The 26,803-nt window shown below is 46.2% G+C and overlaps 1 protein-coding gene across 1 annotated transcript in view; it reads left to right on the forward strand.

Annotated features, from left to right (window-relative positions):
- The window catches only part of LOC119386375 (zeta-sarcoglycan-like), a gene marked incomplete at its 5' end in the record, with an annotated part of 259,967 nt that overhangs the window by 8,653 nt on the left and 224,511 nt on the right, over positions 1-26,803 (forward strand). The window contains 5 exons of the mRNA XM_037653690.2: positions 496-583; positions 1,734-1,853; positions 2,735-2,807; positions 3,237-3,360; positions 4,113-4,307. Coding sequence (XP_037509618.2) covers positions 496-583; positions 1,734-1,853; positions 2,735-2,807; positions 3,237-3,360; positions 4,113-4,283 — 576 coding nt within the window. The remainder of the gene's footprint in view (positions 1-495; positions 584-1,733; positions 1,854-2,734; positions 2,808-3,236; positions 3,361-4,112; positions 4,308-26,803) is intronic.

Genomic DNA, 26,803 nt, shown 5'->3' on the forward strand with positions numbered 1-26,803 from the left:
GTTCCTGGGACGCAGCTAAATAGAAGTCGATAGCTACACGTGTGTAAGATGGAACAGGAAATAAGATTTTTTTTCACGTCATTGAAGTAGGAAATTTCACGTTAGGCAAGTTAACTGCATGATTGAGAGCGAATGTATGCCGTAACTTTATGAACCCAGGGTGTTAAACAGTGAACTGGCGTCCCATACTTCCTTAGCAGTCGCTTTTTTTCTTTAAACTGCATTGTTTTACGTTATTGGAAGTTGTCGAATAATCAATGTCACCGGAACTGACGTTTCGGCGTGTTCTCTCGTCGAAAGTCTCTTTGTCATCCCCTCATCAAAATGTCCCCGACAGGACCCTCTGTCGAAACTTTGGCAAGATCCTTTGTCGAAACTCCAGCGACATTTGTTGTGAGCAACTTCTTATCACTTCGAGACCTACATTTTTTTGTTGAACTGCTGTATTTTTTCACGTTAATGACCAATGTGCTCAAACCATCCTTTCATTTACAGGAACAGCCCCTCAACATAGAGTCTTCCAAGAACATTACGCTCAATGCCAGAAATAACCAAGGGCAGATTTCTAATAGACTTTTTATAGGTGAGCACATTCGATCTCTGACCTGCTATCCGTGATTATCACCATTATGAGGGAATACTTTGAAATAAACTTTTCGTGCAATCTTCTTTCTCGAACGTAGTCATTTTACAATAATGTGTATGAAGAATCAGCATACGTGCGTAATCGTAACGAATATCGTTATCTATGCAGAAGAGGCTGCCTAACACTTTCTCTAGTTATCGCATGATAACAAATGGATCTATCATTTCTAAAAATCACAGTTTTCATGTGTTTGGCAGAGCGGAATCATTTTGTTACAGTCACAGTAATCCCTAAGTTTTAGGGGCGCCATCTTGTCCGCACTACGCAGTTTCGTTGCGACGTTAAGCGGTTGTTGCGCTCTAAACAACAGTAACAAAAACAAAAACAAACAGCAAATCAGTTCTGTGCGAATCCGCAATGCGGTGTATTATGTATAAACCGTAGAAACTAATCAACACGTGTGTGACACGTCGGTCAAAAGCGAATCCGCGCGGATTTTGACAATCTTGACTGATAAAGCGAAGCCTATCCGCATGCACGCATCGAACCCACGACCAGCGAATTTATATGTCGCGTAATCGCTGCACCATTGTAGCTCGATTCACTGATTTATTTTTCCCACTGACCTCAAGAAAGCAGTAGATCACAGAACTGTAGGGCCGATAGCTTATAGGCTGCAGTTGAGGCCCATAATCGCGTATACATTGGCAGTCTTCGTTTGCTTCATGCCACCCTCAGGCGCATGAAATATGTTGTACTCACTTTCAAGCAGTACTATAGGTTTTGAGCACGTCGCAAACCAAACACCCAACTAAGAAATAAATTGTACCATAAAGAAGAAAACGAGGGAGAGGGAAATTGAGTACGTCAGCACGTACTTCGTAATCATGTCTTTTCGGTATTATTGATTTTAAGTTCATGATATTACGTTATGTTTGATATTGTATGCGCTAGAAGTGAAGACCATAAGCGACGTGGTCAACGAATCTATAAGGACGGTGCGCTAGAGGCATCGCTTACCGTTCTTTTATTTAGCGATTTTACAGGGTAACCGAAGCAAACACGCACAAAAAAATACCTGTGTTTTGTTTGCAAGCATGTTGCTTGCGTTCGTAACACAATATACCTACTGTCGTGTCCATTACAGGAAATTCAATCGTTGAAGCCTTCGCCGACGAGTTTAGAGTTCGTGACTCTAGGGGAAAGCTGTTATTTCGGGCTGCCGATGACGAAGTTACAGTGGCAGCTGATTCTCTAAAAGTCACTGGTAAGGATTTCCACACGCCTTTGTTCTCTATTGAAAAGATAAGAGTTAGGTAGCGTTCATGCTTTTTGTTCGCACTGGCGGCTACGAGCGAGATGGCAGCTTGTTTAGCGAAAGGGAGATGACCATGCAAAAATCAAGCGCCGAAATACCGAATAAAGTGTAATAAAACATCCGGGCATCGCTCAGCTCAAATTTCCTCCACAAAGCGTGCATTAAAAGCAAGAATTTTGATCGTACTTCACTCACTTCCAGAAACATGTTCTGCCGTGTGATGCAGCGAATAGCGGACCTCGCTAACGTTACCTTTTCTTTTCAATTATTCCGCTTGAAAACATATACCGTCCATTGCAAAAACAGGAAGCTCCATGTCAACAGACTTTACCTTCCATTGACGTCGAAGCTACAGCTACATGGAGCACTACAGAGTACTCAACTGAGTTACTGAAAAAAAAAAACAGTTCAAGTTTCTTTATATTACGTTGAATAAATTTTAAAGGCATGATGGCAATCATTGTTAGCGTATGCAAGAACGCCGCACAGGAAATGACTATGTTAACTTGATATTTTCAGCTATGTGACTTTCCTTGTGCAAACGCCGTCGTTTATGTGACTATAAGTGATCTGTGCTTTATTTTCATGAAGGCGATAGATAGATAACGGCGATAAATCGAACCGCCGTAAACCAGTAAGTGACTCGGAGCGTAAGTCTTCATTTAAGCGGGAATGTTGCTTTGTCGAACCCACAAGAAGACGGGGCCGTAAAGTAAGCTACATATTTATACTCCGTTGAGTACACCAGTGACAAGGTGATTATCACGTAACCGATTCCTCCTGAAAGCTCAGCGAGAACTACACTCTACGCTACTCCTTGTCCTTTTCAGGTCCTGGAGGCGTAAGGTTCGACGGATCGGTGCAGACACCGTTAGTTCGCTCCGAGACGTTCAAGCAGCTAAAGTAAGTGCGTTTGCAACAGCAGTAATTATGCATTTCACACAGATTCATAACGAAGAAAAGACAACATCATTTGCTTAAAATCATATCCAGTTTGGTATGCGTGGATTGGAAGCGGCAAACAATGGTTTCACGCATTCTACTGGAAACATTCATGTGATGAAAGAAACACAATGTGTAAAAATATGCTTAGGCAAATCCACGTAAAACGGACGTTTCTTTGTGTGCAACAGCGTTCACTGACGTCTGACTGAGCGGCTATTGATTGACACCATGCATGAATACCATACGTTACGCGTGGCTGATTCAGAGGAGATTGTCAGAGTTGAGATGATAGTAACGCTTGCAAAATGCAAGGCAAAATTTGTAAAAAAAAAAAAACGCATGCACAAACGTTTATTCTTAATAATGTCAACGCATGCTTCCTTTTAGGCTGGAGTCGCCTACACGGAGGCTAAAGGTGGAAGCGCCGCAAGGCGTTCTTGTGGAGTCAAAAGCCGGAGACATCAGTGTCGCCTGTCACCGGAACCTTACTCTCCAGTCAAGACAAGGCGAGGTAAACACTACAATAACGCGCAGTGATTTTCAAGCTAGTGAACTGAGTACAGCGTTAGAGAAACGTCTCCATGAATCTTCTCACTGTGTAGAAAAGAAAATCGCGGCTGATTTTGTGTTCGCAGCGCGGACATTTCTGTAAATGTTTGGTCAAGAGATCACTTCTAAGATACATTTGTAGTTTTACATTCATAAGTGCAGCACTGCTGCTTCACATAATGAGTGCTTTTGCATCTGACAAAAAAGAAACTATAAAAATGTGAAACGTACAACGCACGCAGAAGAAGGCCGCTGTACATTTCACAAGTTGGTCAGTTACCAATATTCAGTTTTGATTAAAAGGAAAGGAATGTTCATAATTTTTCAAGACAGTTATAACATAATTGCTGGGGTTTAGCGTCCCAAAACCACGATATGGTTATGAGGGACACCGTAGTGGATGGCTTTGAAAATGTCGGTCACCCGGGTTTCCTTAACGTTCGCCTAAATCCAAGCACATGAACCTCAAGAATTTTCGCTTCCATCTCAATTGCGGCCGCCGCAACCGGGATTCGATCCCGCGACCTTCGGGTCAGCAGTCGAGCCCCATAACCACTAGGCCACCGTGGCGGGTTTTAGGAAAGTTTCGAAAACCGAAGAGGACACTAAAGAGAAACTTATGTTCTGCCGAAATATTCATTGCCGCGCTAGAGGAATTACAAGAACGCAACAATATACCTTTCTTTCGCTGCTTTGTTTTTTCTTTCATCGCAGATCTTTCTAGACTCGGAACGCATCGTGTTCCAGAACCTCAAGACTCCGCTGCCGGCGTTATCGGGGAGTCCTTACAAGAATGTGTTTCAGCTTTGTGTCTGTCAGACTGGTGTGTTGTTCCTGTCCGAGCCGGATGGACAGTGTCGAGCGGACGACAGCGTCTGCAAGTGAACAAACCTCAGCCAACCCAGAACTGTGTACGCCAAGATCAAGCTAACGCGCTAGCGATCGAGCTTAGAGAATGTGCATGCCGCATATAGCACGCAGCGAGTACCCAAGTGGAAGAAGAACAACAACCAGTGTGATAAGATGTTCAGGAACATCGTCATGAACCACGTCAGGGCTTCAAAAGCAGGAGACCTGCCCAGCGTTTAAATACTGCTCCGAACTGTGCCGAGTTACATGCGTTAACGAAATGAGTTCGTATGCTCAGCGTGCAGTTAGCGATGTGTCAAAAAATGATCTGTGAAGAAAGACAGTTGTTAGACGCGTATTGTTTGCAGTTAATACACATATTCTCTACGGCGCAGGGAGGGCTGGCTGACTAACATCAGTAAGGCTCTTGTTGATGTAAACGTGTGACTCTGATATGAAAATTTTTATGTTGGTTACATCAAGGCGATGTGTTGTGCTGGCGTTACACTGCGTTTATATGAAGGGCAGGTTTCATATGTATTGTAGGACAATGGAAACGAGGCGTAATATCAGCTGATAATCAGTGCACCATGACACCATTGAGGTGATTGGATATCAGATATACCCCTTCTTGAATAAAACAAGACAACTTATTCGAACGAATATTCACGACAATAACCAAAGAGTGGAATGAATAGCGAGTCAGGTAAATGGTATTACAGCATGGATAAAGAGAGAAGACGACCGATGAAGGGCCGAAATGTTAGGCATGTGAATCGTCCGGTTCATTACGTAGAGCACTACACGGCTCAAAACTGCAGCGTTTAAGCGAGCATCTCGCGGGAAGGCGGAGGAACAAAATTATAATCTGATTTTATTCGCGCTGTTCGGGAAAGGTCAATTTCGCAGAATTCCGCGAGTGAAATGTTTTTCGTTAGAGAGCTTCAACGTTAAAAAAAGTAGAACGGTGAGTATGTTTGTTGCCTGAAGATTGTTGCCTTATGCGTCACGTTGAGTGTCTGTAAATAAATGTATCCCAACCATTGTTTGTAAAGGGAGTCTCCTGGTTTTATTTTGCATCCTGTCCCTTCGGAAGGAACAGGATGCAACGGTGCACCTCGCAACGTCCTAAGCTGTATCCCCAAGTGTGTCCTGTCCTCTTTTTTTACAGCGGTGTTGTATGACACACCTCCTTAATTTCTTTGTGTCGCTGTCCGTATGCGAAAACATATAGTGCCGTCTAGAGAGCACTGGAAGAACTGACTTTAATGCATTAGTTCTTCTACAGCTCCCTAAAGGGCACCAGGCGCTTAATCAATACAAATGTATATTTGAAGCATTAAACTGATAAATCCCTGTAGATGCCCTCTATAGGGAGCGCTGGAAGAATTAACGCGCTAAAGTGATAAAAACTAGTCAGTACGTGTGTCGCCAAGTCAGTCGAGTCTAGGCGCTACTTTGGTACTGTCGTCCGTAGAAAGTGCGAGGTGACCGCGCATTATGAGATCGCCCGAGGAGCAGCGCGCTTATAAGGAATGGCGACGAGAGCAGTGACGGGAGTGCGCCCGTCACCTCCGCTGGTCAACCTCTTTCACATAGTGTAATGGCCTCAAATTTTCTTGTTTTCGTCCGCGTCTTCAACGTGTTTTAAATGTGAGCCGAACTTATCCCACATTTCGCTCGGAAGCGTTCTCATGGAAACAGTGTTGTTTTAGAAAGGAAGAAAATAAATTATCGTATATAGTTGAAAACCATCCACAAAACCGTAATCGCACGTTGATGAGAGTTCGCCTATACTTCATGGTGTAACAGTTGGTTCTGTGTTCACTCCGTCTCCATGGGTAGTTGGCTACCCTTGTTTTTGATAGAAAAAGAGGGAAGGATACTTGCCGAATTCTTCATGACGAAACGAGCACAGAAAGAAAGTAACGAAATATACGGCTGTAAAATTACACAGCACACAGTGGCTGGTACAACACACCAGTATGAGAAAGTTATTCTCTACGCCATCGCGAGCTAGGAAACACCATCACTCGCTCTCTCAGCGCATTGTGTCGCCTATATAGGAGCGCAGCGCGTTCGCTATTGCTCACAAGCGCAGAAAGCGGCCCGGCGAGAGTCGAGGCAATAGGCCAGGCGCGTTGATCAAAAAATGATGCCGTTTACGACGAGTGGAATCCGATTACGGCGAAACATTTTTCTGCGCTCCCCTACACTTGTTCGCCGCCGCTATTCAGCGGCCCTCGAAACGGCGCGTCGCCCACTGCTGCGCCTGGCTCCTTCCCCGCGCGGCAGTTGTTGCCATTTTGCGCCGGTATCACATTGGTGTAGTGACGCTGGAATGCGCTAGCTGCGGCGTATAGGCGAGCGCGGATTCGCGAGTCGGCGCGCAGCAGCCGAGCAACGGGCTGCAATCGGACGCGCAGCTATACGCTTTCTGTCCATTTGTGTCAGTCGTGCGCAGAATATTTGTAACTCTAAAGTTGCTGTCCTATGAAACCTGGCTACCATTAATATACAGCAACCAAAACAGTCTCTGAAATGGCAATTACATCCGTGGCTTGCGCTATTTCATTTGTCTGCAGAATTCGTGCGATGAAATAGTTGGAAAATAAATTAAGGTGAAAAAGAATAAACTTTCAAGATGCTTGATCGGTGATTTGCATGAACTCTACTCAAGGTGCCTGGTGGCAGTCTGAATACATAGATACCGCACAGATGTCACGCGGACGGACATACGGCAAGCCCACTAAAGCTGTTCATAACTGGTCGTAAAAGCATTTCAGGCTCAGCAGGAAGATGTACCGTGGAAACACAGGAATCCACCTGATACCACATTAACGTTGCGTTTAGCATTTTTGTCTTATCGCCATAGCGTTCCGTTTTTGTCCAGCTTTGAGTAAACCCGGCACCGACAGGAGCATACTCTAGTTTCCTGTAGGAGCACTACGATGTCACTTTCTTCGGAGTGACAAAAAATCCCTTCGCTAGAGTTTTAAGTACAGATTATATTCAATATTAATCGCAGTTTTATTGTACGCACATCATATCTCGCTGGCATGCAGATGATATCGTCACATTGCACTGACGGTGAAGAAGGCTGCAGTCACGCTGGTAGTGATGAAACTCTTCATTCGGCTAACTTGTGCCCAGAAAATCAAAACTCATAGCAATACGCGCTATACACTGGTAGCGGCGTACACAGCACACTATAGTCGCCGTCGGAAATCTGATCAACGGCGGAACGCTTCATCTGTTATACATGAATCATCGAAAATTCCAGCGTTATCGCTGGCGCTCGCGTTAGCTCCAGAATAAACTCGGCAACTCGTGTCGTGCGTGCAATCTTATCAGAATAGTCTAAAACAATCAAAACAATCAGGAAGTTTCTTAAACACTGCGGCGAGGCCGGCGCCGAGCGGTGGGAACAGTTTTAGTGGGCCAAAACGGATCAAATCGAAAATAAAGGAATAAGCGCGCGTGGCAATATAAGCAGTTCTCCAACTGCGCTAACAGAAACAAAAGGAAAAATAGCTGGGCTTTTACGTGCCAAAACTATGTTATGGTTATGAGAAAGAGTGCAGTGGTAGTCTCCGGAATAATTCTGACCACCTTGGTGTCCCTTCAAATGCCCCTGAATCAATGTATAGGAATTTATTTGCATTCCGCCCCCGTCGGGGTTCAGGCGTCCCGAACAAATAGTGCGGTAGATGTATAAATAACGAAGTGATGATCCTGTCTGCAAAGTATACCACGCGCCCATGCAAAACGAGCAAACACATGAAAAATATAAACAACCTAGCTCCTCTACTTAGAGGCATGTAGTTGCAGCAGCGACAGGAGTGATGTGAGGGAGAAAATGGAGCGGCGGAGGTAGAGCCTGCTCGCATCATTTTTTGGTGCTCTTTTGTTTCATGTAGTAGGGTAAGGCGGGGCAAAATGCGACGCGGAGCAAAACGCGACATTTTGACTTTGCCGACCTCTACAGCTGATACAAAAAGTACCTTTTCTTTGTTTCTCTATTTCAGCGATAGGTGCCGGTAGTTTTCAGCGTTTTTTTTTGTGTAAAAGTTGGTGACTGCTCACATCTTTCGCACGGGAAAAATTGCGTGGCTGATGTCAGTGCGCTCGTGACCCGCCGAAAAGGGGCGAAATTCTGCTCGGCCAAGTTTTCGGATCCGTGCATGAAGGTACTCCGGCGTCAGTACAACAACGTAAGTATTTATATTGTTACTTTATACTACTAGCTACATTGCACCAAAAGTTTAGTTCATTTGGTGCCATGGGCCAAAGAGCAATTTTTTTTAATTCGGGCATGTGAGAGGGGCAAAATGCGACAAAAAGTAATTGAATGGCCTTAGAGGGTGTCTTATTAAGTGAACCATTTATTTACGCTCACTATATAAAATATTTCTTTTGTTTAGGATGGTACGGGCGTACAAGCGAATACCATCTAGAGTTTACTGGGAGGATAATGACATGAAAAATGCACTCAATGCTTTTCAGGAGTTTTGGACCAACACAACGTCGGGTTCTGTTAAGATTCAATGCGTGGAGTGCAAAGACTGGGCTCATAAAGACTGCGTGGGGGCCCACGGAGTGCATTTGAAGTGCTTCTACTGCAAGAACTCAAAGGATAAATTTTTTTCACACGGCCTCGTCTTGCCTCACGCAGCGTCTCGTTTTGCCCCGCAGGTTGGGGCAAAATGAGACATCTGGTGCATTTTTTGTTTCTTTTAAAAAAATTTGAACAGTCGCAACATCGCCATATTTATTTAGCACATACCTTCTACCCAAAAAAAGTTCCTGCATTGATGTTTTTTGTAACGAGTGAAATAAAATATTCGCTATTTACAAATTTTTGTCGCATTTTGCCCTGCCTTACCCTAATAGCTACGTCTTAGAATGCAGTTCATGCGCTAGAACACGGCCTTGACGGCGCTTCGCAACTCGTAATGTATAAAAATATTGCGACGGAGGTGAAAGGTCGATTTAGTGGAAATATACAAAAGTATAGCGGTAGCCAAATAAGATGGCTGAAGAATCCCCACGCGCATGCGCTTTACACACAACCGTCGTCTTCATCACTTCGGAGAGCACCGTACTAGCTAATGTTAGTATCGGTACTTAACAATATTTCAATAGGCTCTGACGACGGAGACTTTAATGCGACTTGCCACTGCGAAACTCTGCATAATTCTCGTTGCCAGAATAGTTTACTTACAATTTTCATGCCGCTTCGAGCCGATTCCTGTACGGAAAGAACAAAAGCACTGCCTCAATAATGAAGAAATACAGTGCCCGCTCTTTGTGCTGATTTTTACCAAATTCAGCTTTTCAGGTCAGGCCTTTAAAACGCTGGATACCTCAGCGCATACAAAATTTCGCTTTGAAACACAGCGAAGTAAGGAATGAATCGATTCATTCTCTGCACAGCTGAGTAGGCAACAACAAACAAACAAAAAAACAAACGAGCGAACAAAACGCGTTTAGAGGAGGAACAGTTCTCTCCAGAGGTTGTTCCGAAGTTGGATTCAAAACTTTTGAAGTCACCGAGGAGCGGAACCGTTTTATCTTGCATAGGCAGCTACAGCGTTGTCCCTTGGCGACTTCGCGAGGTGCAGCCGGGTCCGCGTCTCCCGCGAGGAGCTTTAGCGAGCAAATTTTTCACTCGCGACCTTAAAAGCGCGCGTGCGCCGTGACGAGAATAAACCAGTGACTTCGGCTTGTGGGTCACCGCTTTATGTACATACATAAGTGCACGCAACTACGAAGTTGCAGCACCGAAGATTGCGAAACTAGTAACTAACTCTCCAGAGAGCCGTTTCGTACTGAGCGCAGTCTCGACTGCGAACCGCGTTCAACAACGTATATTTCACGCTTCGTAACAGCGGTGGAAGTACGTGAAGTCGGAAATGCACCAGAATAAACATGGCTCTTAAGAAGAGGACATCAAATTCTGCAAAATATGGTTTTCGTTGAGAAGCAATAGCGTAAGCTTTGAGTTAAATGTCTTGAAAATGTGCGACGAACGCGACGCAGAAATTCAGTATTACTGCCAGCGTCCACCGCTTGATCGAACTTCAGCATATGTGGGGCTAACGACTGTGCAAGAATATGATGATGATGATTGCCTTTATGAATGGCTCACACACACTCTGGAGGATTGGCCAAGAAACGAATAATTTAAAGCTAAAAGTCGTCACACGTGAATTCTATGGCTAATGAATTAGAGAATAGTTAAAATAAAATCATCTACGCTAAACTTTGTCGTCTTCACTTTGGATTACACTACGGAACGCTTGCGCAGCTGCTACAGTTGCGGTAAGCGTCTTCAGATGTGGCTTCGTCGCTGCTTATGAAATGCCCGACGTCCTTGACAGCGCAGCAACTAGTCCGTTAAACGGGGGCTTGCAAAACAATTGTGTGAATCTGGTATACGGTATGTTTTATTAGGAAGAAGATTGTACGTCGCGGAGAAGAAACCTTTTATCGGAAGGTGGCACGGTAGGTCTTTGTTTCTTAGTGAGAAGATGCTTCTTTGTGTGTATTGAGAAGAAGGCTTCGCGCCTAGTGACAATGTGTGGCCGCGGAGAGCTCAAATATTTTTGATAATCAAAAAGCATTTGGCGCGCACGGCTTTGCAAATAATTATATCTTTTATGCTGTTTTATAACGCCAACAAACTTTAGTTTGCGAATACATGTGCACTTGGACCGGACCTTCAATGTTACTTTTGCCGTGAATTTGTTAGATGAGCATCTTATATGAACGTAGGCGGGAGTTTGGTTAATGACAACTTACTACTCCCGTTTTATGGTCTTCGGTTCATTACGGCCAAACACACACAAAAAATTGTGCCATGGCAAAGATATCCAACGTGTCGTGCCTATGCATTCCTTGTTTCCTTTGGAAATGTGTCCATCGGGTTCCAAAATGGCAGCGCCTTCGCCATCTTTCTCATGAGCAGTACCTTAATAGGAACGTCTCACCGCGTTGGTGCCTTCTTGGTCATGAGGCTGTGTTCCAATTTTCATATAGACAAAGTACGAGCGCCACTGACCATAATTAACACGAGAAGTGCTGCCATGTTGTACAACATGAGATGAACACAGAGTACGTGTCAACCATCGTTGGTTTGCTACGACCAGAACTTCATTGCTCGTATCAAATGTTTGACGAATAGCTTAGAAACTGTGACACTTATCTTACACGAAGCAACTGTAGTTTTGTCGTGCAAATATTTTTAGGTATTTTTTTTTGTGGAAACTCGTTTGAGATTGTCAGCTCTAGTATATTTTTATTGTGCTTGTCCCTGTTTTTCAGTGCTTCTGAGGACAGTTACAGTGACAAGTAACCAGTTCCAAGCAGTCTATCTTTATTCAACATTATACCTTCTTAAATATGATCCTAATATCGTTAATTAGAGCTGACACACTATTATTATTTCGCGTACAATGAATGATGCCCACTCTATCAATATTATTGAGCGATGTTGCTGATTCACGCCACAATGGTGCATCTCCGGGTCCTCTTGGCTGCACGCTGTCCAGCGAACAACGCCACGCCGGAAGACCTTTTTGTTATAGCGATCTCTGCAGCCCATGGATCCTCTTAAGATTTTCGAGCTGGCGTCTCTCTGAAGTTCGCGCTGCATCGTACGCTGAGAAAAAAGAAAAGATGCAGATAATAAAAGAAAGTTATGGTTTTTTCGGATCGGGAATAACGCTCCGCACCAATGGCTTTGCCGCATAATAGACGTAAAAAATAAGGAATCTCTCGAAGCCGGCACGAGTGAAGGGCGCCGCTCAGAAATGAATGAGCTCGGGGGCTCCCTTGCACCGACTAAAACCCGCCGCTCTCCATTCGTTTCTCATCTTATTTATTTCTCTTCTCCTCTCAACGACAGGGAAACGTACCCATCCTTTTCTTCACGCGGAGGCAGCGGCGGTGTAAAAAAACGGATTGCCGCCAGGTTTACAGCGCCGATGCGCGTAATCCGAAAGAAGAAAGCGGAGCACCGGAACCGCAGACCGCGAAGTATAAACGAACACCTTCCGCCTTTCTCCACTTTTACGATCGGCGTTAGAAAAGAGAAAGCGGGAGAAGGGATGCGACTTGAAGGTGGCGAGGGAGGGCGCGCTTCACGCGGCGCGCTTCGCTGCTTTCTCGGGGAGGTCCTCCTGAGAAGGCCGCTTCACGGCAAAGCTCGCGCGCGCAGCGGCGTAAGAGCCGGCGCGGCACCTTCCTTCAAGTTTTTTCTCCAAGGGGACCCCTTTACGATATGCGCGCGGGTAACCACCGAAGGAAGGCGCTATCGCAGTACCACTCGTAGCTTACGCGGCGGAAGTTATTAGGGCCAAATAAACTTCGTGAAGGCGACTCAAAATTTACCTTGGCATTCTCAATAAAGGCCCATGTCGGTGGTTTCAGCTATAGTTTGTAGAAATCTTTTGCATAAACTTTCGTTTACAAGCGCTGGCACTTACTGCTGCCCGTACGTTTCTAACAGCCCACCGTGGTGGTCTAGGGGTTACGGTGCTTGGCTGCTGACACGAAGGTCGTGGGATCGAATCCCAGCCGCGGCGACCGAATTTAGATGGAGGCAAAATGCTAGAGACCCGCGTGCCTAGATTTTGGTGGCCGTTAAAGAACCCCATGTGGTCGACATTTCCGGAGCCCTCCACTACGGCGTCACTCAATCATATCGCGGTTTTGGGACGTAAAACGGCGACAATTACTACTGCGTTTCCAACAGCGCTGAAGTCAGCTGCGAATAAAACCACTGACCGCATCGTTGCATATTATTTACCCTCGACTGTGTCATTATCGTAAACTATAAGCAGTTTTACAAAACGATGCTATTGTATTGCGTACAACTCGAAGTTAGGGGCCATATATTGTGACGATTCATTTCGCTTTGCATTCTTGCCATCCGTCGCACAGAGTGGATAATACCAGCTTAAAACGCATGCGCAGAGGTTTGTGAGCCAATGGTTGCGAAGGAAGTGGAAATGAAACGAAATGGACAAAACACGGTTACCGGAAACCTGTTGAACAAGTAGCGGCTACACTCTGGTTCGGTTATGGCAGAATACTGGAAATATTGAACAAATCACCAAATCAAAAATATACATACAGACGTTACAGGCGCTGTGACGTGTGTGTGCGTATCTTTCTTTATTGCTGTGCCCATGCACTAGATTACGTTAAATAGGCGCCCACTAATTCAACATGTCCTCCTGCGGTATGTTTCTCATACAGTGGGCATGCTTTTTCTTTTCTTCCTTATTTCTTCGACCAGCATCCGCATATGTATGTTTCGGACTGTCTTATTGATCAACTAGCCCAATCACCTGATTCGCGATTTTTACGGTCACTTAAAGTCAGGGTAACCTTGCAGATCATTTGCGTAGTGGATAGAAATGATCAAAAAACGTTAGCGCTTCAGTGCAAATGTTATTTTCTTAGTCTAAATCTGATTATTGAACTACACGCAATGTTCGTGTTCCTGAAGGAACGTAGAACTATCGCTTAAATTTTTCCCCTTTAGACTAAAGAATGCTTCGTCATGTTGGCCTTCTTTCACGTGCTCTTTGAGTACATTGAAGAAAAAATTACGTACGAAAGAAAATCAAGATAAAAGTTACGAATTGAGCCTCGCCAAGAACGGGATTAAGGATTGAACGCGTTTTCCGCCGAATTCTCAACTCGGCTACGCGAACCAGTATAGAGATAAGGAAAAAAATATAAAAGGAATCCTGGTTGATGAGGCTAGCATTTTCGAGTGACCACTGCCCGCCTCTCACATCTATGCCATTTTCTTCGAGAAGTCAGTATCACGAAAAAGAAAGAAAATAACCGCGCACATTAGGAAACTGCAGCGAAAGCTCTACTCTAACTCTCGTCAAAAGTGCTGCCCTCGGCGTTTCCCGCATTTGCATCCGGCCAGCTCCACGCAAATCTCTTTTCAAATGGCGTCCGATTTGCGAAATGTTTCGCTTAGTGGGCACAGAGCAAAGATTTTTCCTGCACCTTACATTTGCTGTCTTTTTTTTTTACATTTCTCCATGCTCCCTCATTCGCCGAGCGCTTGGACGTGGTGCTTCACAGATCCGATCTTTTTCTTTTATATATGGCTGATTAATGGCCGCTGTTCTTGAACAGAAAATACTACAAAGTCTGCCACTCCAAACCACCGTGAAAATGTCTTTCTTAAAAACTTGCCAAAAGCGGCGGCGATGATGCCTGCCTCGAGTTTTCTTCGAAACTTTTGCAGAAAACTTAGCTCTCCCTCAAGAATTACGGCTGACCAAAACAAGAAAAAGAAGCACAACGACATTTTTTTTCTCGGAAACCTCCTCTAAGACGACGTCATTTCAGGCTCCAGGATCTTTCATTTTCTGGTTATTTCTAACAAACTAGCTCGATTGATTTCCTCTGCTTGACGATGGGCGAACTTGAGCTCTCCTGTGTGGCTCTTAAATGGATAGCAGTGCGGTAGCATGTACTTTAAAAACATGCTGCATTTGGTATTAAATACGGTAGTGCGTAGGCGAGACAATGTGGTTGTTTTAAACACCTCGTAACAATTAGTGCTGCGGATAGCGATGAAACCAGTGTCCACTCGCTCAGCAGTGAGGACTGGTCCGATGACGACTTTCAGCTCGTACGAAGCCGCAAGGCGAAGTGAAGAAACACCGGATCCCCCTTTTCTTCAGGCAAGTCAACTCTGAAATCTACTCGGAAGACCGCAGTCAGTACGATTATTTTCGTACCAGAACTCGCTACCGACAACCTGAGGCAACTCAACAGACAGTCGGTCTCGGTGCTTCTCGAAGCGGCAGTGCCAAATGAAGTAACGGACGTGAGAGTCAACTCACGAAAAAATGTCCTGGCTGTCGACGTTGCACATGAGACTGCACTGAGCACATTGAGTAAAATAACGGAACTTGATGGCATAAAAGTTCGCTCCTACATCCCACTGGGCAGTGGTACCACTACTGGTGTCATTTACGATGTGGACGTCTCTCTTTCCAGCACAGACTTGCCAAGTCTGGTGAAACCAGCAGTAGATGACATCCCTATGTCGCGCATGGGCTCATCTCGCTGTTTAAAACTAACATTCAAGGGTGAATCTCTGCCCTCGCATGTCAAGGTAGGCCACTTTCGGCATCCTGTACGACCGTTCATTCCAAGGCCACTGCAATGCCACAAATGTATGAGGTTTGGACACGTAGAGAGAGAGAGAAATGTTTTAATGAAAAGCTGGAGATGTTTGCCTGGCTATTCGCCGTGTGTCAGAGCACGATAATTTGCACGCGCTACGCCGCACCACACGATGCAGACTCCTGTGATGCCACGGTACTCAAGTGCCGCAATCGCCTCGGGTCCCATGACGCTTCGTCAAATGAGTGCCCCAAGAAGCAGAAAGAAAACGAGATCCTAAAGCAGATGCTGCGAGACCGTTCGTCTTGTCGGGAAGCTGTTGCTGTCGTCAGAAAGCGACGCTCCCGACGCCGTAGAGGTTCAAGGAACTCTGTGAATCGCAGTTCACAGGTGACACCTCCTCCTCTGCTTCCTAGACCAGACACGCCCGAGTCGATTTCTCAGGACAAGACCGCACCAGAACACATGGACTCTGAAGCATGGCCGGCATTACCAAAGCTGCAGCCAGAGCCACAGCTAGAACCACAGCAACAGCCAAAGCCACAGCACAATCCACAGCGACTCCAATGGTCGCAGCAGACATTGACGGATTCAACGACAGCGCTGGTTCCCCACGACATGCCCGAGAAAGACCAGGACATTGCTGCGATGCTTCGCTCTCTTCTGGACGCCATACTCATGCTTTTGAAGAAGCTAAACACTCCGACAGCCCGAACTGCCCTGCAACTGCTGGAGATTGTCGATCCAGTGTTTTCAGCGCTTCAGTAATCACCACAGCTCGCCCATGGCCCTTTCAAATGCCGCTATTCTCCAATGGAATGTCAGAATGCTGATGTCATGTAGGTCAGAGAAGCTCCAGCCTCAGTGACTGATTGTACTCCTTTGCACTTGCAGTGCTCTCCTTCTCTCTCTCTTCCTCTTTCTATTCCCCATTCCCTTATTCCCAGCGCAGAGAAGCAAACCGGACTTTCGTCTGGTTAACCTTCCTGCCTTTCCTCTTCTCCCTTTTTCTCTCTCTCTCTCTTTGAAATATGTGCAAAAGCACTGGCGTTACTCGGTCGAGCAAAACTTGTAGAGAACACCGGAATGCCCATAGTAGTGACAATTACACGAATAAAAGCAATCTTTCGTCGAATACAGGCGCTTCGATGTTAACGCTATTAAACCTTCCGTTCCGGAATACAACAGCGACAGCTTTTCTTCTATGCAAGGGCGCGAGCCTTCCAAAGCTACTGAGGAGTGGAAGCAAATCCCTTTGCAGGATTTTCAACGAACAGTGAAAGGTACACGAAAGGCTTTGCGACATTGAGTCCTGCCGGGCATTGAAGGAAGAACAATTTATTTTTTTTTATCCGCCCCTCGAAAGTTTACTTTGATCGATGACTTCGAGTGTCAGACACAGAAGACGGAAGCTGCCTCACTTTTTGGAGAATAAGTTTGGCGTGGGCGAAGCAAAAGCAACGCGAAACATTAAAAGAGGAATTAAGTCAGGCTGGTTCCGGAGAACAACAAGCAATTACAATAGCTTTTTCGCGCGGGGAATGCAAGCGCACGAGAAAGTCGCCGCGCAAAGTTCAAGCGCACCTTGCTTAACCCATATATTCCCAGTGTCCTAAATATAGGACGCTTTTCTTTGATGCACTCCAACATCGCTATTTCTTTAGCTGATGACTAGCGCCACCTACAGAACATCAAGCCGGTATCATTCTCAACGTGTGCAAACCTATACATTGCTTGCTTTTCATGCTGCCATGTGCCCACCGCTTTCCCCGGGCAAACGCGTGCTTTGTATGAAAGACGTCATGGAGGAAGAAGTGCAATGTCGGTGTGCACGTGAAATGTTTCAAGGCTTACCACACCCGCACATAGCACCCCTAACGCCCGGTGTCCTATATGCAGGACGGCTTGAAAAACAGTGTTGCGTTTGCCTGGCAGTAAATAAAAAACTTGTGCTTTCTTTTGAGGGTAGAAGTGAACTTTTTTGTGAAAAAGAAGATATTTGTTTTGTCTTTTTTTTTCTGAATTTGGGCATAAATGGGTTAATAAAAAAGGCGCTTTCTTGATTAACATAAAGCGACCGCTGAAGCGTCAAGCTCAGATATATGGCGGGTTGTGTAACAACGCTTTCAGTATCATGGCCGAAGTATTCCCATACGAGTCTATACCTTCAGCTAAACTTTTTAAAAGAGACGATCAGCTCGAAAAACGCACTTATAAACAGCGTCGAAAAGAGCACAGCATAAACATATATTTCGAAGAATTTATAGTCATTGAGTTCTCAGACGCGCGATAAGTCTGAAGTCGATTTTCCTCGGCGCTGGTTTTTAATACATCAAAACAAGCGCGGGTTGTTACATGCAAATTCGTGGTATGGTGCACGAAATATGCAAACGAACGATTCTTGGGTTAGTAGTTAGCAAAAACCTTGGTCGTGTGCCAATGCGAGTGCACGAAATGACAGTTGAGTCTGTTGAGCAAACAGTGGTGTGACAAGGCTATTCTTTTCAGGCTAAAGAAGAAGAAGGGAAAGGAAAAAAAAAAGGTAGAGATGAAAATGTACACGGAGAGCTTACTGTAATTTTCATGCATGATAGGCAGGTACAAACAGACAGACAGATACACACGTACGCAGACGCACATAGGAAAGCTCACACAAAGGCCCACACACAAGCGCGCGCGCGCACACGCGCAGCCATCTCCGTTTGCATGAGAGAGAGAGAGAGAGACCAACGCGCATGCGCATGAAGAAGCGGCAACGTCTGGGATCGCAACCAAAGCCGTTTCTTTTCGTCAAATTACACGCAAAGAGTGTGTCACCGCGTGCCCTCCCACCAGCAAGCGTTTTGTGTCAGCAGGGATTTCAGCCGTGTTCGCATTTTCCCATTCGTTTCCTGCGCCCACCGCGACGCTGCGGTCTCGACCATTTCGGCTTCGTGCTTTCTGTCCGCGGGACGGCACGCTACCAGAATGTTCATCTCGCATTCATCTCGTTCATGCAGGGAACCATTCAGACGGAACACACGTGCTGAATGAAAAACGTGCATACAGACGATTTGTATGCGAAACTTTCGTCTTCGCAGAGGTAAAGCAAGAGCGAATAGGCGAGCCAGACAGAAAAAAAAAGAAACGTCGCGAGATAGAAGTGAACGGCGAACTAATGTCACAACCGCTTTCAGTTTTCAATTTCGATTACCACTGCAGATGACGTGGAACGCCCTAGACTGCGGCGAAAAGTGAAAATGCCAGATGCACGTAAAATAACAGCATTGAAGCGAAACAACTAGCTTTCAATCAGAGAACAGAAATCATTGATGAATAATAATAAAAAAAGCATCGCTGTGTAATAGAAAGCCGCTGAATTTTGCTTCTAATTTTTTTTTTTATGTTAGCTTTGAGGGAACGCAACGACACTCCGAATCTGGTCCTTATCTGCTGCGACTAACATCACGAAACCAGCAGGTATGGAAGTGGTGGATATGTTCCCTTGGTAACTTTAGGAAGATGGAAAAAAAAAAACAAGAAACGGAAATGAGGGAAACGTCGCAGAAAGAGCACGCAGTGCCTCGCTTTTCAGCTGAAATGGCAAAAAAAAACTGCGTCGGGATGCTTTATCATTCCCAGCGCAGGCTTGGCCTTTTCTTCTTCTACCTCTTTCGTACTGCCAGTGAGAGGAAGAGAGAATTCAATTCGAGAAGTAATAACGTATTGCTTTCTATACGTTACAAAACGGGGCATGAACGACAGGCTGTTGCGGATAACGGGGCGAAAAGAGGCACGCCGCGAGGCGTCCAAATGAAATGGCAGCGCTGGCTGTGCTTTGGGCATTATCTAGGAAGATTACAAAAGGAGAGAATGAAAATTCCAGCTCCGGATTTGTTGCACTTGGTACTTTCAATGTTGCAAAGCTTACAAGTGTCACCAAACTACATTCCACGAACTTGCTAGAAGAAAGGACAATTTTGAGATTGTTGTAATTGTTGTGATTTTTCGTCTGTGTGCGGATAGGTACACTGCGATGTTTTTGGCCCAGGACACATTTTTGATACGTGCTTCAGAACAAAATTAGAATTACGGTGCGCCTTTTAATAAACTGACATGCTTGTGAATTGAATCATATTAAACACAGGACATTTTCAAAGGGTGATTGAAGCAACGAATGATTAAAGAATGCGAATAATATTTGGAATAAAAAATATTAGGAGGGAGGAGGGTAGGTTCTTCTGGAGATGCGTGCTGTACTGTAGCTGTGTGCTGCGCTCTGTACGTGAAATTGCAAAGTCCTCCATTGTCCACAGTCTCTACACTGCCTTATCGTTGCGTTATAACCTCAGTGTTGCAGAACAGCATTTCTTTAAAAGAGCTTAAATAAAGTAAGGATGACGGAAGAATAAAGTTTACTTAAAAGGTCATGGCGCAGTTACCAACTTATGGTACATTATTGTTAGGGAACGGACTCCCTGATCAATCGACTTAATTTAATTACGCATAAATGTTATCAACATAGAAATCAGAAGCAGTAATGTAAGCGTGGTAATGCGAACAATTAGCCCCCTCCGAAAGCTTTCTGCACCTAACGTGGTTTTGCACTGCCTCCAAGATCGGAGACATTGCAAGTTTCCTGCGCCTCACCTTGTCTTGTACAGACTCCTTGATCGACCCACCTTTTACCAAGCGACGATTTCATGCGATGACGTCACGACGACGTCGCAAACTTTGCCGAACTGTGATGTGATATACTGACGTCATCACGTCATGATTTTTTTTTTTGCTTCACTCGTGTTGACGCCCACGCCGCTGGACGTCGACGCCACCGAGTGTCGATCTTCACGTTTGACGAAGCATCTAAGGCTTTCGCCTTAATAAAATGATCGCATTTTTTTTCTAACAAAAAGAACGGGATGCATACGTTAGCACTCGCCGACAAAGTCGGTGGTGGGGAGCGCGATAGTGCTGGTGGAAGAAAGCGGAGCAGTTGACGCGGGAAGTAACCGATGCTGTGCATTCTCGCACCACGTTTATGCGCAATAACGCACTATGTAAGAAGACTCGGTGTAAGTGGACGGGGAGAGTAGCTCCGTAAAGTTGCAAGTGCCGCGACACGCTATAGACGCCGTAAATGCCCGCCCAAGGCGCCGGGCTGCAAACCAAAAACGCCGCCGCGACACAGTGTGTACGCGCTCGCTGCGGAGGAGGATATTCATCGGCCAACCCCCACTCGGTCCACCGTAATTGAGCGTACACGTGCGCGGGGGCCACGCACCTTCCGTTCCTTTCGAGGAGCGCTTCGTGGAGAAGCAGCAACGGCAGCCTGCCGCGATAAGGTAGCGTTCTGGCCACGCAGCTACTGTGCTATAGCGGCGATACTTTAAAGAAGTGAAGAAAGAGGGGGCGAAAGAAAGTTCGATGCGGCCGCCGGCACCGTCGCCCGTGCTCGGACTATTAGCGCCCCGAAAGCAGCACACATGGCTTCGCTTATCGCCGAAGGGGCCTGCCGGACAAAAGGGAAACAAGGCGGGTCATATCGACAACGTTTTCGCCGTCTTCATTGTGCTCGTGGGAGCGGCGTCGCGATCTTTCCTTCTCTCTTTCGCTCTCTCTTGTGCCAACCTTTTCTTTTTAGCGTATTCTTCGAGTCCGGTGGTGCGCGATAAAAATGGAACGCTTGAATACGAAATCAATGGCGTTGAAGGGAGCAGCGGTGTACAGGCTGAAGGGAAGGGGTGGAACGAGGCTGGTTTCGGCGTGTTCGTACCCTCTCATCGATGTGTAACTGGGCGGAAAAGAACGGCGTCGTCGACATCCTACCGGCTTCTGGTCCTTTGTTCCTCTTCACATCGGTTGTGCTTGCTCGTCTTGTTGCGCGGGATAAGACGATAGGTTCGAAAAAAAAAGTCATTTAACGACAAAATGTGGTGTACAATGTAAAAACCGCGACTTAGGTCGTACCGTTGAACGCAAGTAGAAGACAATATTTAGTTTTCTTTTTGAGGCCTAACAGTAATCGTTGGCGCTGCTATGGCTGGGCGCAGCAGACACGATTTTCTTTTAATTTATTAATCGACAACGCTATATCGTAGCGTAGGCGCGAGCTTATGTTCCCCTCTCGAGCTGGGCGTATCGTATCACCGTTACTAATCTGCCCTGTTATAACAGCAAGACCACATTGCCAGAATATCAAAGTCTGTTCAAAGCAAAAGAAAAAAAAAGTGTAAAGGCTACCCTAATCTTTGACTTCGCTGTCTGGCAGTGACACTCGCAGGTCGGCGTTCGTGTGTCCTGGTGTATACATCGGGTTAAACTTGGGTATCGCGCGCTGCCGGAGCTGATCCCAAAGGCCACGTAGAAAGAAGCGGGTGGTTGAGATCTGTTCCGTCATGTGCCGCAACGGTCCCAGCTGTTCCTAAGCGTTCGATTAGCTCTATCAATTAACTTTCATTAATTAATGCGATAGTTAATTTGCTCTTATCTCAAGAAAAGTCGCGCTCCGATATTGTAGGTATCCAATATAACTCCACTCAAACCAGATACCCCGATTTCTATTCTTCAGCCAACTTATTATGAATATTCTTAAAATCGGAAGCAAGTGTTATACCGGAAGAGAAACAAGAATGGCACTCTGTGCTCATACAACTAAAAGAAAAGGCCTTTTTGCTGTTTATACGCACCGCAATCTGTACCGCGCAACTTAGCATGTACAGACGGATCCACTGTTAAAGGGAACACTTGCGTGCAGGGCATGTTAGGATTTCGCTCTCTTGCAAAAACACAGTGGCTTAGATCTGCATAAACTACAGGTGGCTGACTGAACTGACTGACTGAACTGACTGACTGACTGACTGACTGACTGAACTGACTGACTGACTGACTGAACTGACTGACTGAACTGACTGACTGAACTGACTGAACTGAACTGACATAAAAAAACAGACTGATTGAGCCGAAAGCTTCTTTTTTTGCGCATGTCGGTGTCGATGTAGTCGGAAAATGCAAAGCATTGACCAAGTACTCAGGATGTTAGGTTGAAAGCTGTTTATTGATCAAGCTGGCGCGTGCCGACGTATGTTTCTTCGAGTACAAAAGCATCAAACAGGAGGACCAGGGCCATCGGGTGGATCTTCTTGTCGTATTTCTTTAGTGGAGGACACGCTCGCCACTTGTAGCGCCACATGCGGGTGGTTGAAGGCCTCGTCATCTGGAAACACCTCGTTGTTCGAGAGCACAATGACGGGCGTCCTGGAAATGGTCTGATCAGCCGAGTACTTGACCGCCACCGAATCTACGTCACCACCAAAAATTTTTTAACAGTATCAAAAGCAGACGACTCACAGTTTGGTTCGTTCCACACCAGGATGCGACGGCCCACGGTGTCCTGAAGTGGAAAGCTAGTGTAGCGGTTAAAGTTGCGGATCGTACCGCGGTTAATGTAAAAGGAAAGAACGGGGTCAAAAAAAAAGTTTTTTCCTGCACTCGGAGGGGACACAATCTCCATACAGTTTTTCTTGGGGACCGCCTTCTCGACCAGGCTATATAGGTTGTTTACAAAGGCCGACACTTCCTCGTGGATGCCATTAAACTGAAAGTTTAATAGTTCCATCATGGCATCAAACGACGCGGGCACATCCATGTAAAAGGTAGCGAGGTCACCGTGTGGGGCATCAAAGAGAGGCTGGGTGTTCTGGTACATTTCAATAAAGTCCAAGGTGGTGTACGAGCACATTTCGTCATTAAACACCTGGATAGCTCGCTGCAGGCGCTTGTCGTCCAGGCGAATGAACCGAAACACCGGGTCTGCCAGCCACTTGGGGGTGCGCACAATGTTTGTCAACGGCGATACGGGGTTTTCGCGTAGCCACTCGTAGATGGATTCTTCCGACGCTCCTTTTGAACGTTTTCGGCACTTTGCACCCGTTCTTGGGCGTACCTCGTCAGTGTCTCCACCGCTCGTCTGACCTCCATGGGCGTCGTCACATGCAACTGAATGCGGAAGTTTCGGGTGCAGTATTTCCAAAACTCGCCCGGGCTCGTGTCCAGAACCTTCGAGTTGTCCCAAAACTTCATCTCTAACGTCGCGACCCCAATCATTTCCTCCCATTTTAATGTATTCCAATACTCGGGGCTCACTATTGAAATACTTGACGAGATGGTAGAGGTCCCATGCACTGGCGCTTGTAGACCAAATTGACGAGCGATTTGGTCGTCTGACGAAGCCAGCGAAGATAACACATCGGCATGTGCCGTTGCTCCAGCTGCAGTCGTGTAAGACGTGGACGTGTGGGAGTGTAGTTCCTCGTGTGTGGAGTGCGACGGCAGCGATTCCGTACTGGGTGGGCCCTTGCTCGAATCCTCTGATAATGTCGTGACAAATTGTCTCAGCTTCTCCGTCGTCTCGAGCGGGAAACACATCATGCACAAGCTTTCTTCGTTTTGGAACTGACTGTAGCTGCAGTGCCCAGCGTGGAGGGGGTTGTAAACCTTTTCCATCTCCTCCAGCCCCTGGTTCGGACATGTTTGGATCTGATACTTCTCCCACGCCCTCGATCAGGTTCCGCAAATGCCGCCAGGGTTTCATTAATGTCATAGGTACTGTTCTCGTCGCTCGAACCAATAAACTTTGTAGTTTGTCCCTGGGACTATAGATGGCGTCACCAAAAAATAATTCCAAATGGTAATATAGGGGTACCTCATCTTCTGTTTCTTGATCGTCAAGCTGACGTTTGCGTGATTCTGCCATGGTCTCTATTAAAAAGCAGAAAAATGCAAGAATTCAGAATATAGCATAGCTAAGCGAAAAAAAAAAAAGTCTTACCGAAGGCGTCTTGAGTGTCCGCTTGAGGTCCTCCTGAGTGGACAGCCTTTGAAGACTGTGAGTTCTGAGCTGCTGCAGACCTCTTTATATACCCCCTCGCGGCGGCCTTGGAAAGCCCTTTAAAATTAGTGTAAAAACCCGTCTAGAACTAGTTACGATTGCGCGACAACTAGTTAGTTCTCCTGCATGGCGCTCAGTGGAATTAAATGAGTTTTTTTCTTTCTACACAAAGGCGCTTTTTAAACACGTATTTTCCTTGTATGTCGTTGTCGTTGTAGTTCCACTCAGAAAAAGTATATATATATATATATATTTAAATATCCCTTTTTAGGCTTCGACGACACGACAACGACATGGCTTTATTTTTTTTTGTATGTCGTTGTCGTTGTAGTTCCACTCAGAAAAAGTCATATATATTATATATTTAAAAATATCCCTTTTTAGGCTTCGACGACAACGACAACGGCGCAGCATTGTAAAGTAAATAGAAACGAAACAAAAGTTGTGCTTTTTTATTTTGCTTTTATTAAACAGAACGATCTATTGTGGGAAAAATGGCACCGAGCGTAGGGTTCTTGAAGCAACTTCTTTTGATGCATTAATTTGCGCTTGCGCAATCTTCTGCAGCTCTGCCTTGTGTTCGGTAACTTCGGACTCCGTGCGAGCGAGGTTGACTGGACGTCCGTGACGTGTGAGGCTGTTGTAACTTGCTTTGATGTTTTCGTTGGAGTGACGCAAATAAGGCCCCACGTTCGATGGCAAAGTAACACTGTCGGCAACTATGGTGTCAACGTCAGAGTGAACGACGAGTTCTGTGTCAATTTGAAAAAAGGCGGCAATGTCTTGAAAGGTTCAGTACTGCCTGGGTCGTCCTTGTTAGACTTGCTTACTGCCAATACCCCAAAACTCAAACTCGGTTGAATAGTTGAGTGCGCCATCGTTTTTAAACCTCGGGTGAAGTAAGTATTTTCCATAGGGTCCAAATACTTCACGTGGCGCGTGCGCATATCGTCGGGTCGAAGTCGCATGGTGATGTTGGTATCTGGCTTTTGCTCGTACGATTCGTAGTTTGACATGTTGCTAGTGGTGTAGGACACAACGTCAGCAGGCAGGCCAAGGTGTGTACGAGTTAGCAACTCGTTGCCCGCGTTATAAGTGGGACCCATCTTTAGCCATGCGTCACTTCCAAACTGGTACTCATAGTTGACTATAGGTGTGCCCACGTGACCTTTGAACGGAAACTGGTTTACGAACTTGGTCAAGCGGGGACTAGCCTTGTGAATGTGAATAAAGTCGTAAGCAAAGTTGTGACGTGGTACACCCATGCACGCAGGTATGCTCTTTTCGTCATCGCCATCGTCATCCTCGTTTCCGGGTGTGATCTTTAGACCCCAGTAGCTCTTAGCCAGATCCGAGTGGTCCTTCTCCTGAAATGGTAAATAAGACTGTGGCTTCATCGGGTTGTTTGTCTCGCCTTTCTTCACACGACACATGCCGGTATCCAAGTAGTGGTTCAGTCCGACGGAGCTAAGGCCATAAACTAGCATGTCAGAGTTGACGGGTTGGACAACCGAAGAGCCCGTCTTCCATGGCGTGCGTAAACCATGAGGGGTTACCTTGACAGAGCAGCTAACAGCTCTTGTGTGAGCTGGTAGGTTAAGGTAGGTGCCGTGAGGAATGTAAAGATACGGCCGGTCCACTGGCAAGCGCGACAGGCTAGTCAGAACTCCTGGAAACGTTTTCTCGGTGTCATAAACTAATTGGTCTTCAGCATTGCGTAGGCCCATGTGGTGAGTATTTTGCTGTCACGGAAGACTGTGACCACTCCGTGGTCGCGAGGTACGCGCAAAATCTGCTGAACGAGCTCTGTCGAATTTTCACCGTCACCTCCAACTCCTGCTCCGCCTGGACGGGTGGGGGCGTCTGAGTGCATCTGCTGCGACATCCCTTGGGTGTCGCCGGTATTTGAGTCAGGCTGGTATCGCTTTGCGTCTGCTGTATCTGATTCCCCGTTATGTGCACGTTTCCGTCTATCTCCTGGCATTCCATAGAGACTACGGCCCAAGACGTATTGTTCCACAATCTTCGTGCCCAGACCAACTGCACCTAATGCGGAGTGCCAGTTACCCGTGCGTCTAAAGTCGTTCAAGAAGAGAGCCGCAGATGCCTGATCAGCAGCAAAGACGTCCTCGTGGCTCCTGGCCCGCTCGTAGGCTTCGTCGTGCGACTTGGCTATGCCGTCGTCCTCGTCCACCGGAGCTCCGTTGCGCTGTAGATTCCGGGACCAGTTATCGGTGGCCTGGGAACAATACCAGGGTATTAATAGTCGGAGTATGCGACCCGGGTAGCAGCTCACGTATCGAGACACAGCACTCTTGACGGCTAGATATTGACTGACTGGAATCTGACTGAATGAGACTGACTGGCTGAACGGACTGACTGACCTGACTGGAGATGACTGACTGACTGACTGACTGAACTGACTGACGAACGAAAAGACTGCCTGAACGAGCGGCATAAAAAAAAGAGCCACGCGGACCCTTTTTTGCTGCTGTCGGTGCAGATCGGCGGGCAATCTCTT

This window comes from Rhipicephalus sanguineus, chromosome 3, assembly GCF_013339695.2.
Source record: "Rhipicephalus sanguineus isolate Rsan-2018 chromosome 3, BIME_Rsan_1.4, whole genome shotgun sequence".
In the NCBI taxonomy this organism is placed as follows: domain Eukaryota; kingdom Metazoa; phylum Arthropoda; class Arachnida; order Ixodida; family Ixodidae; genus Rhipicephalus; species Rhipicephalus sanguineus.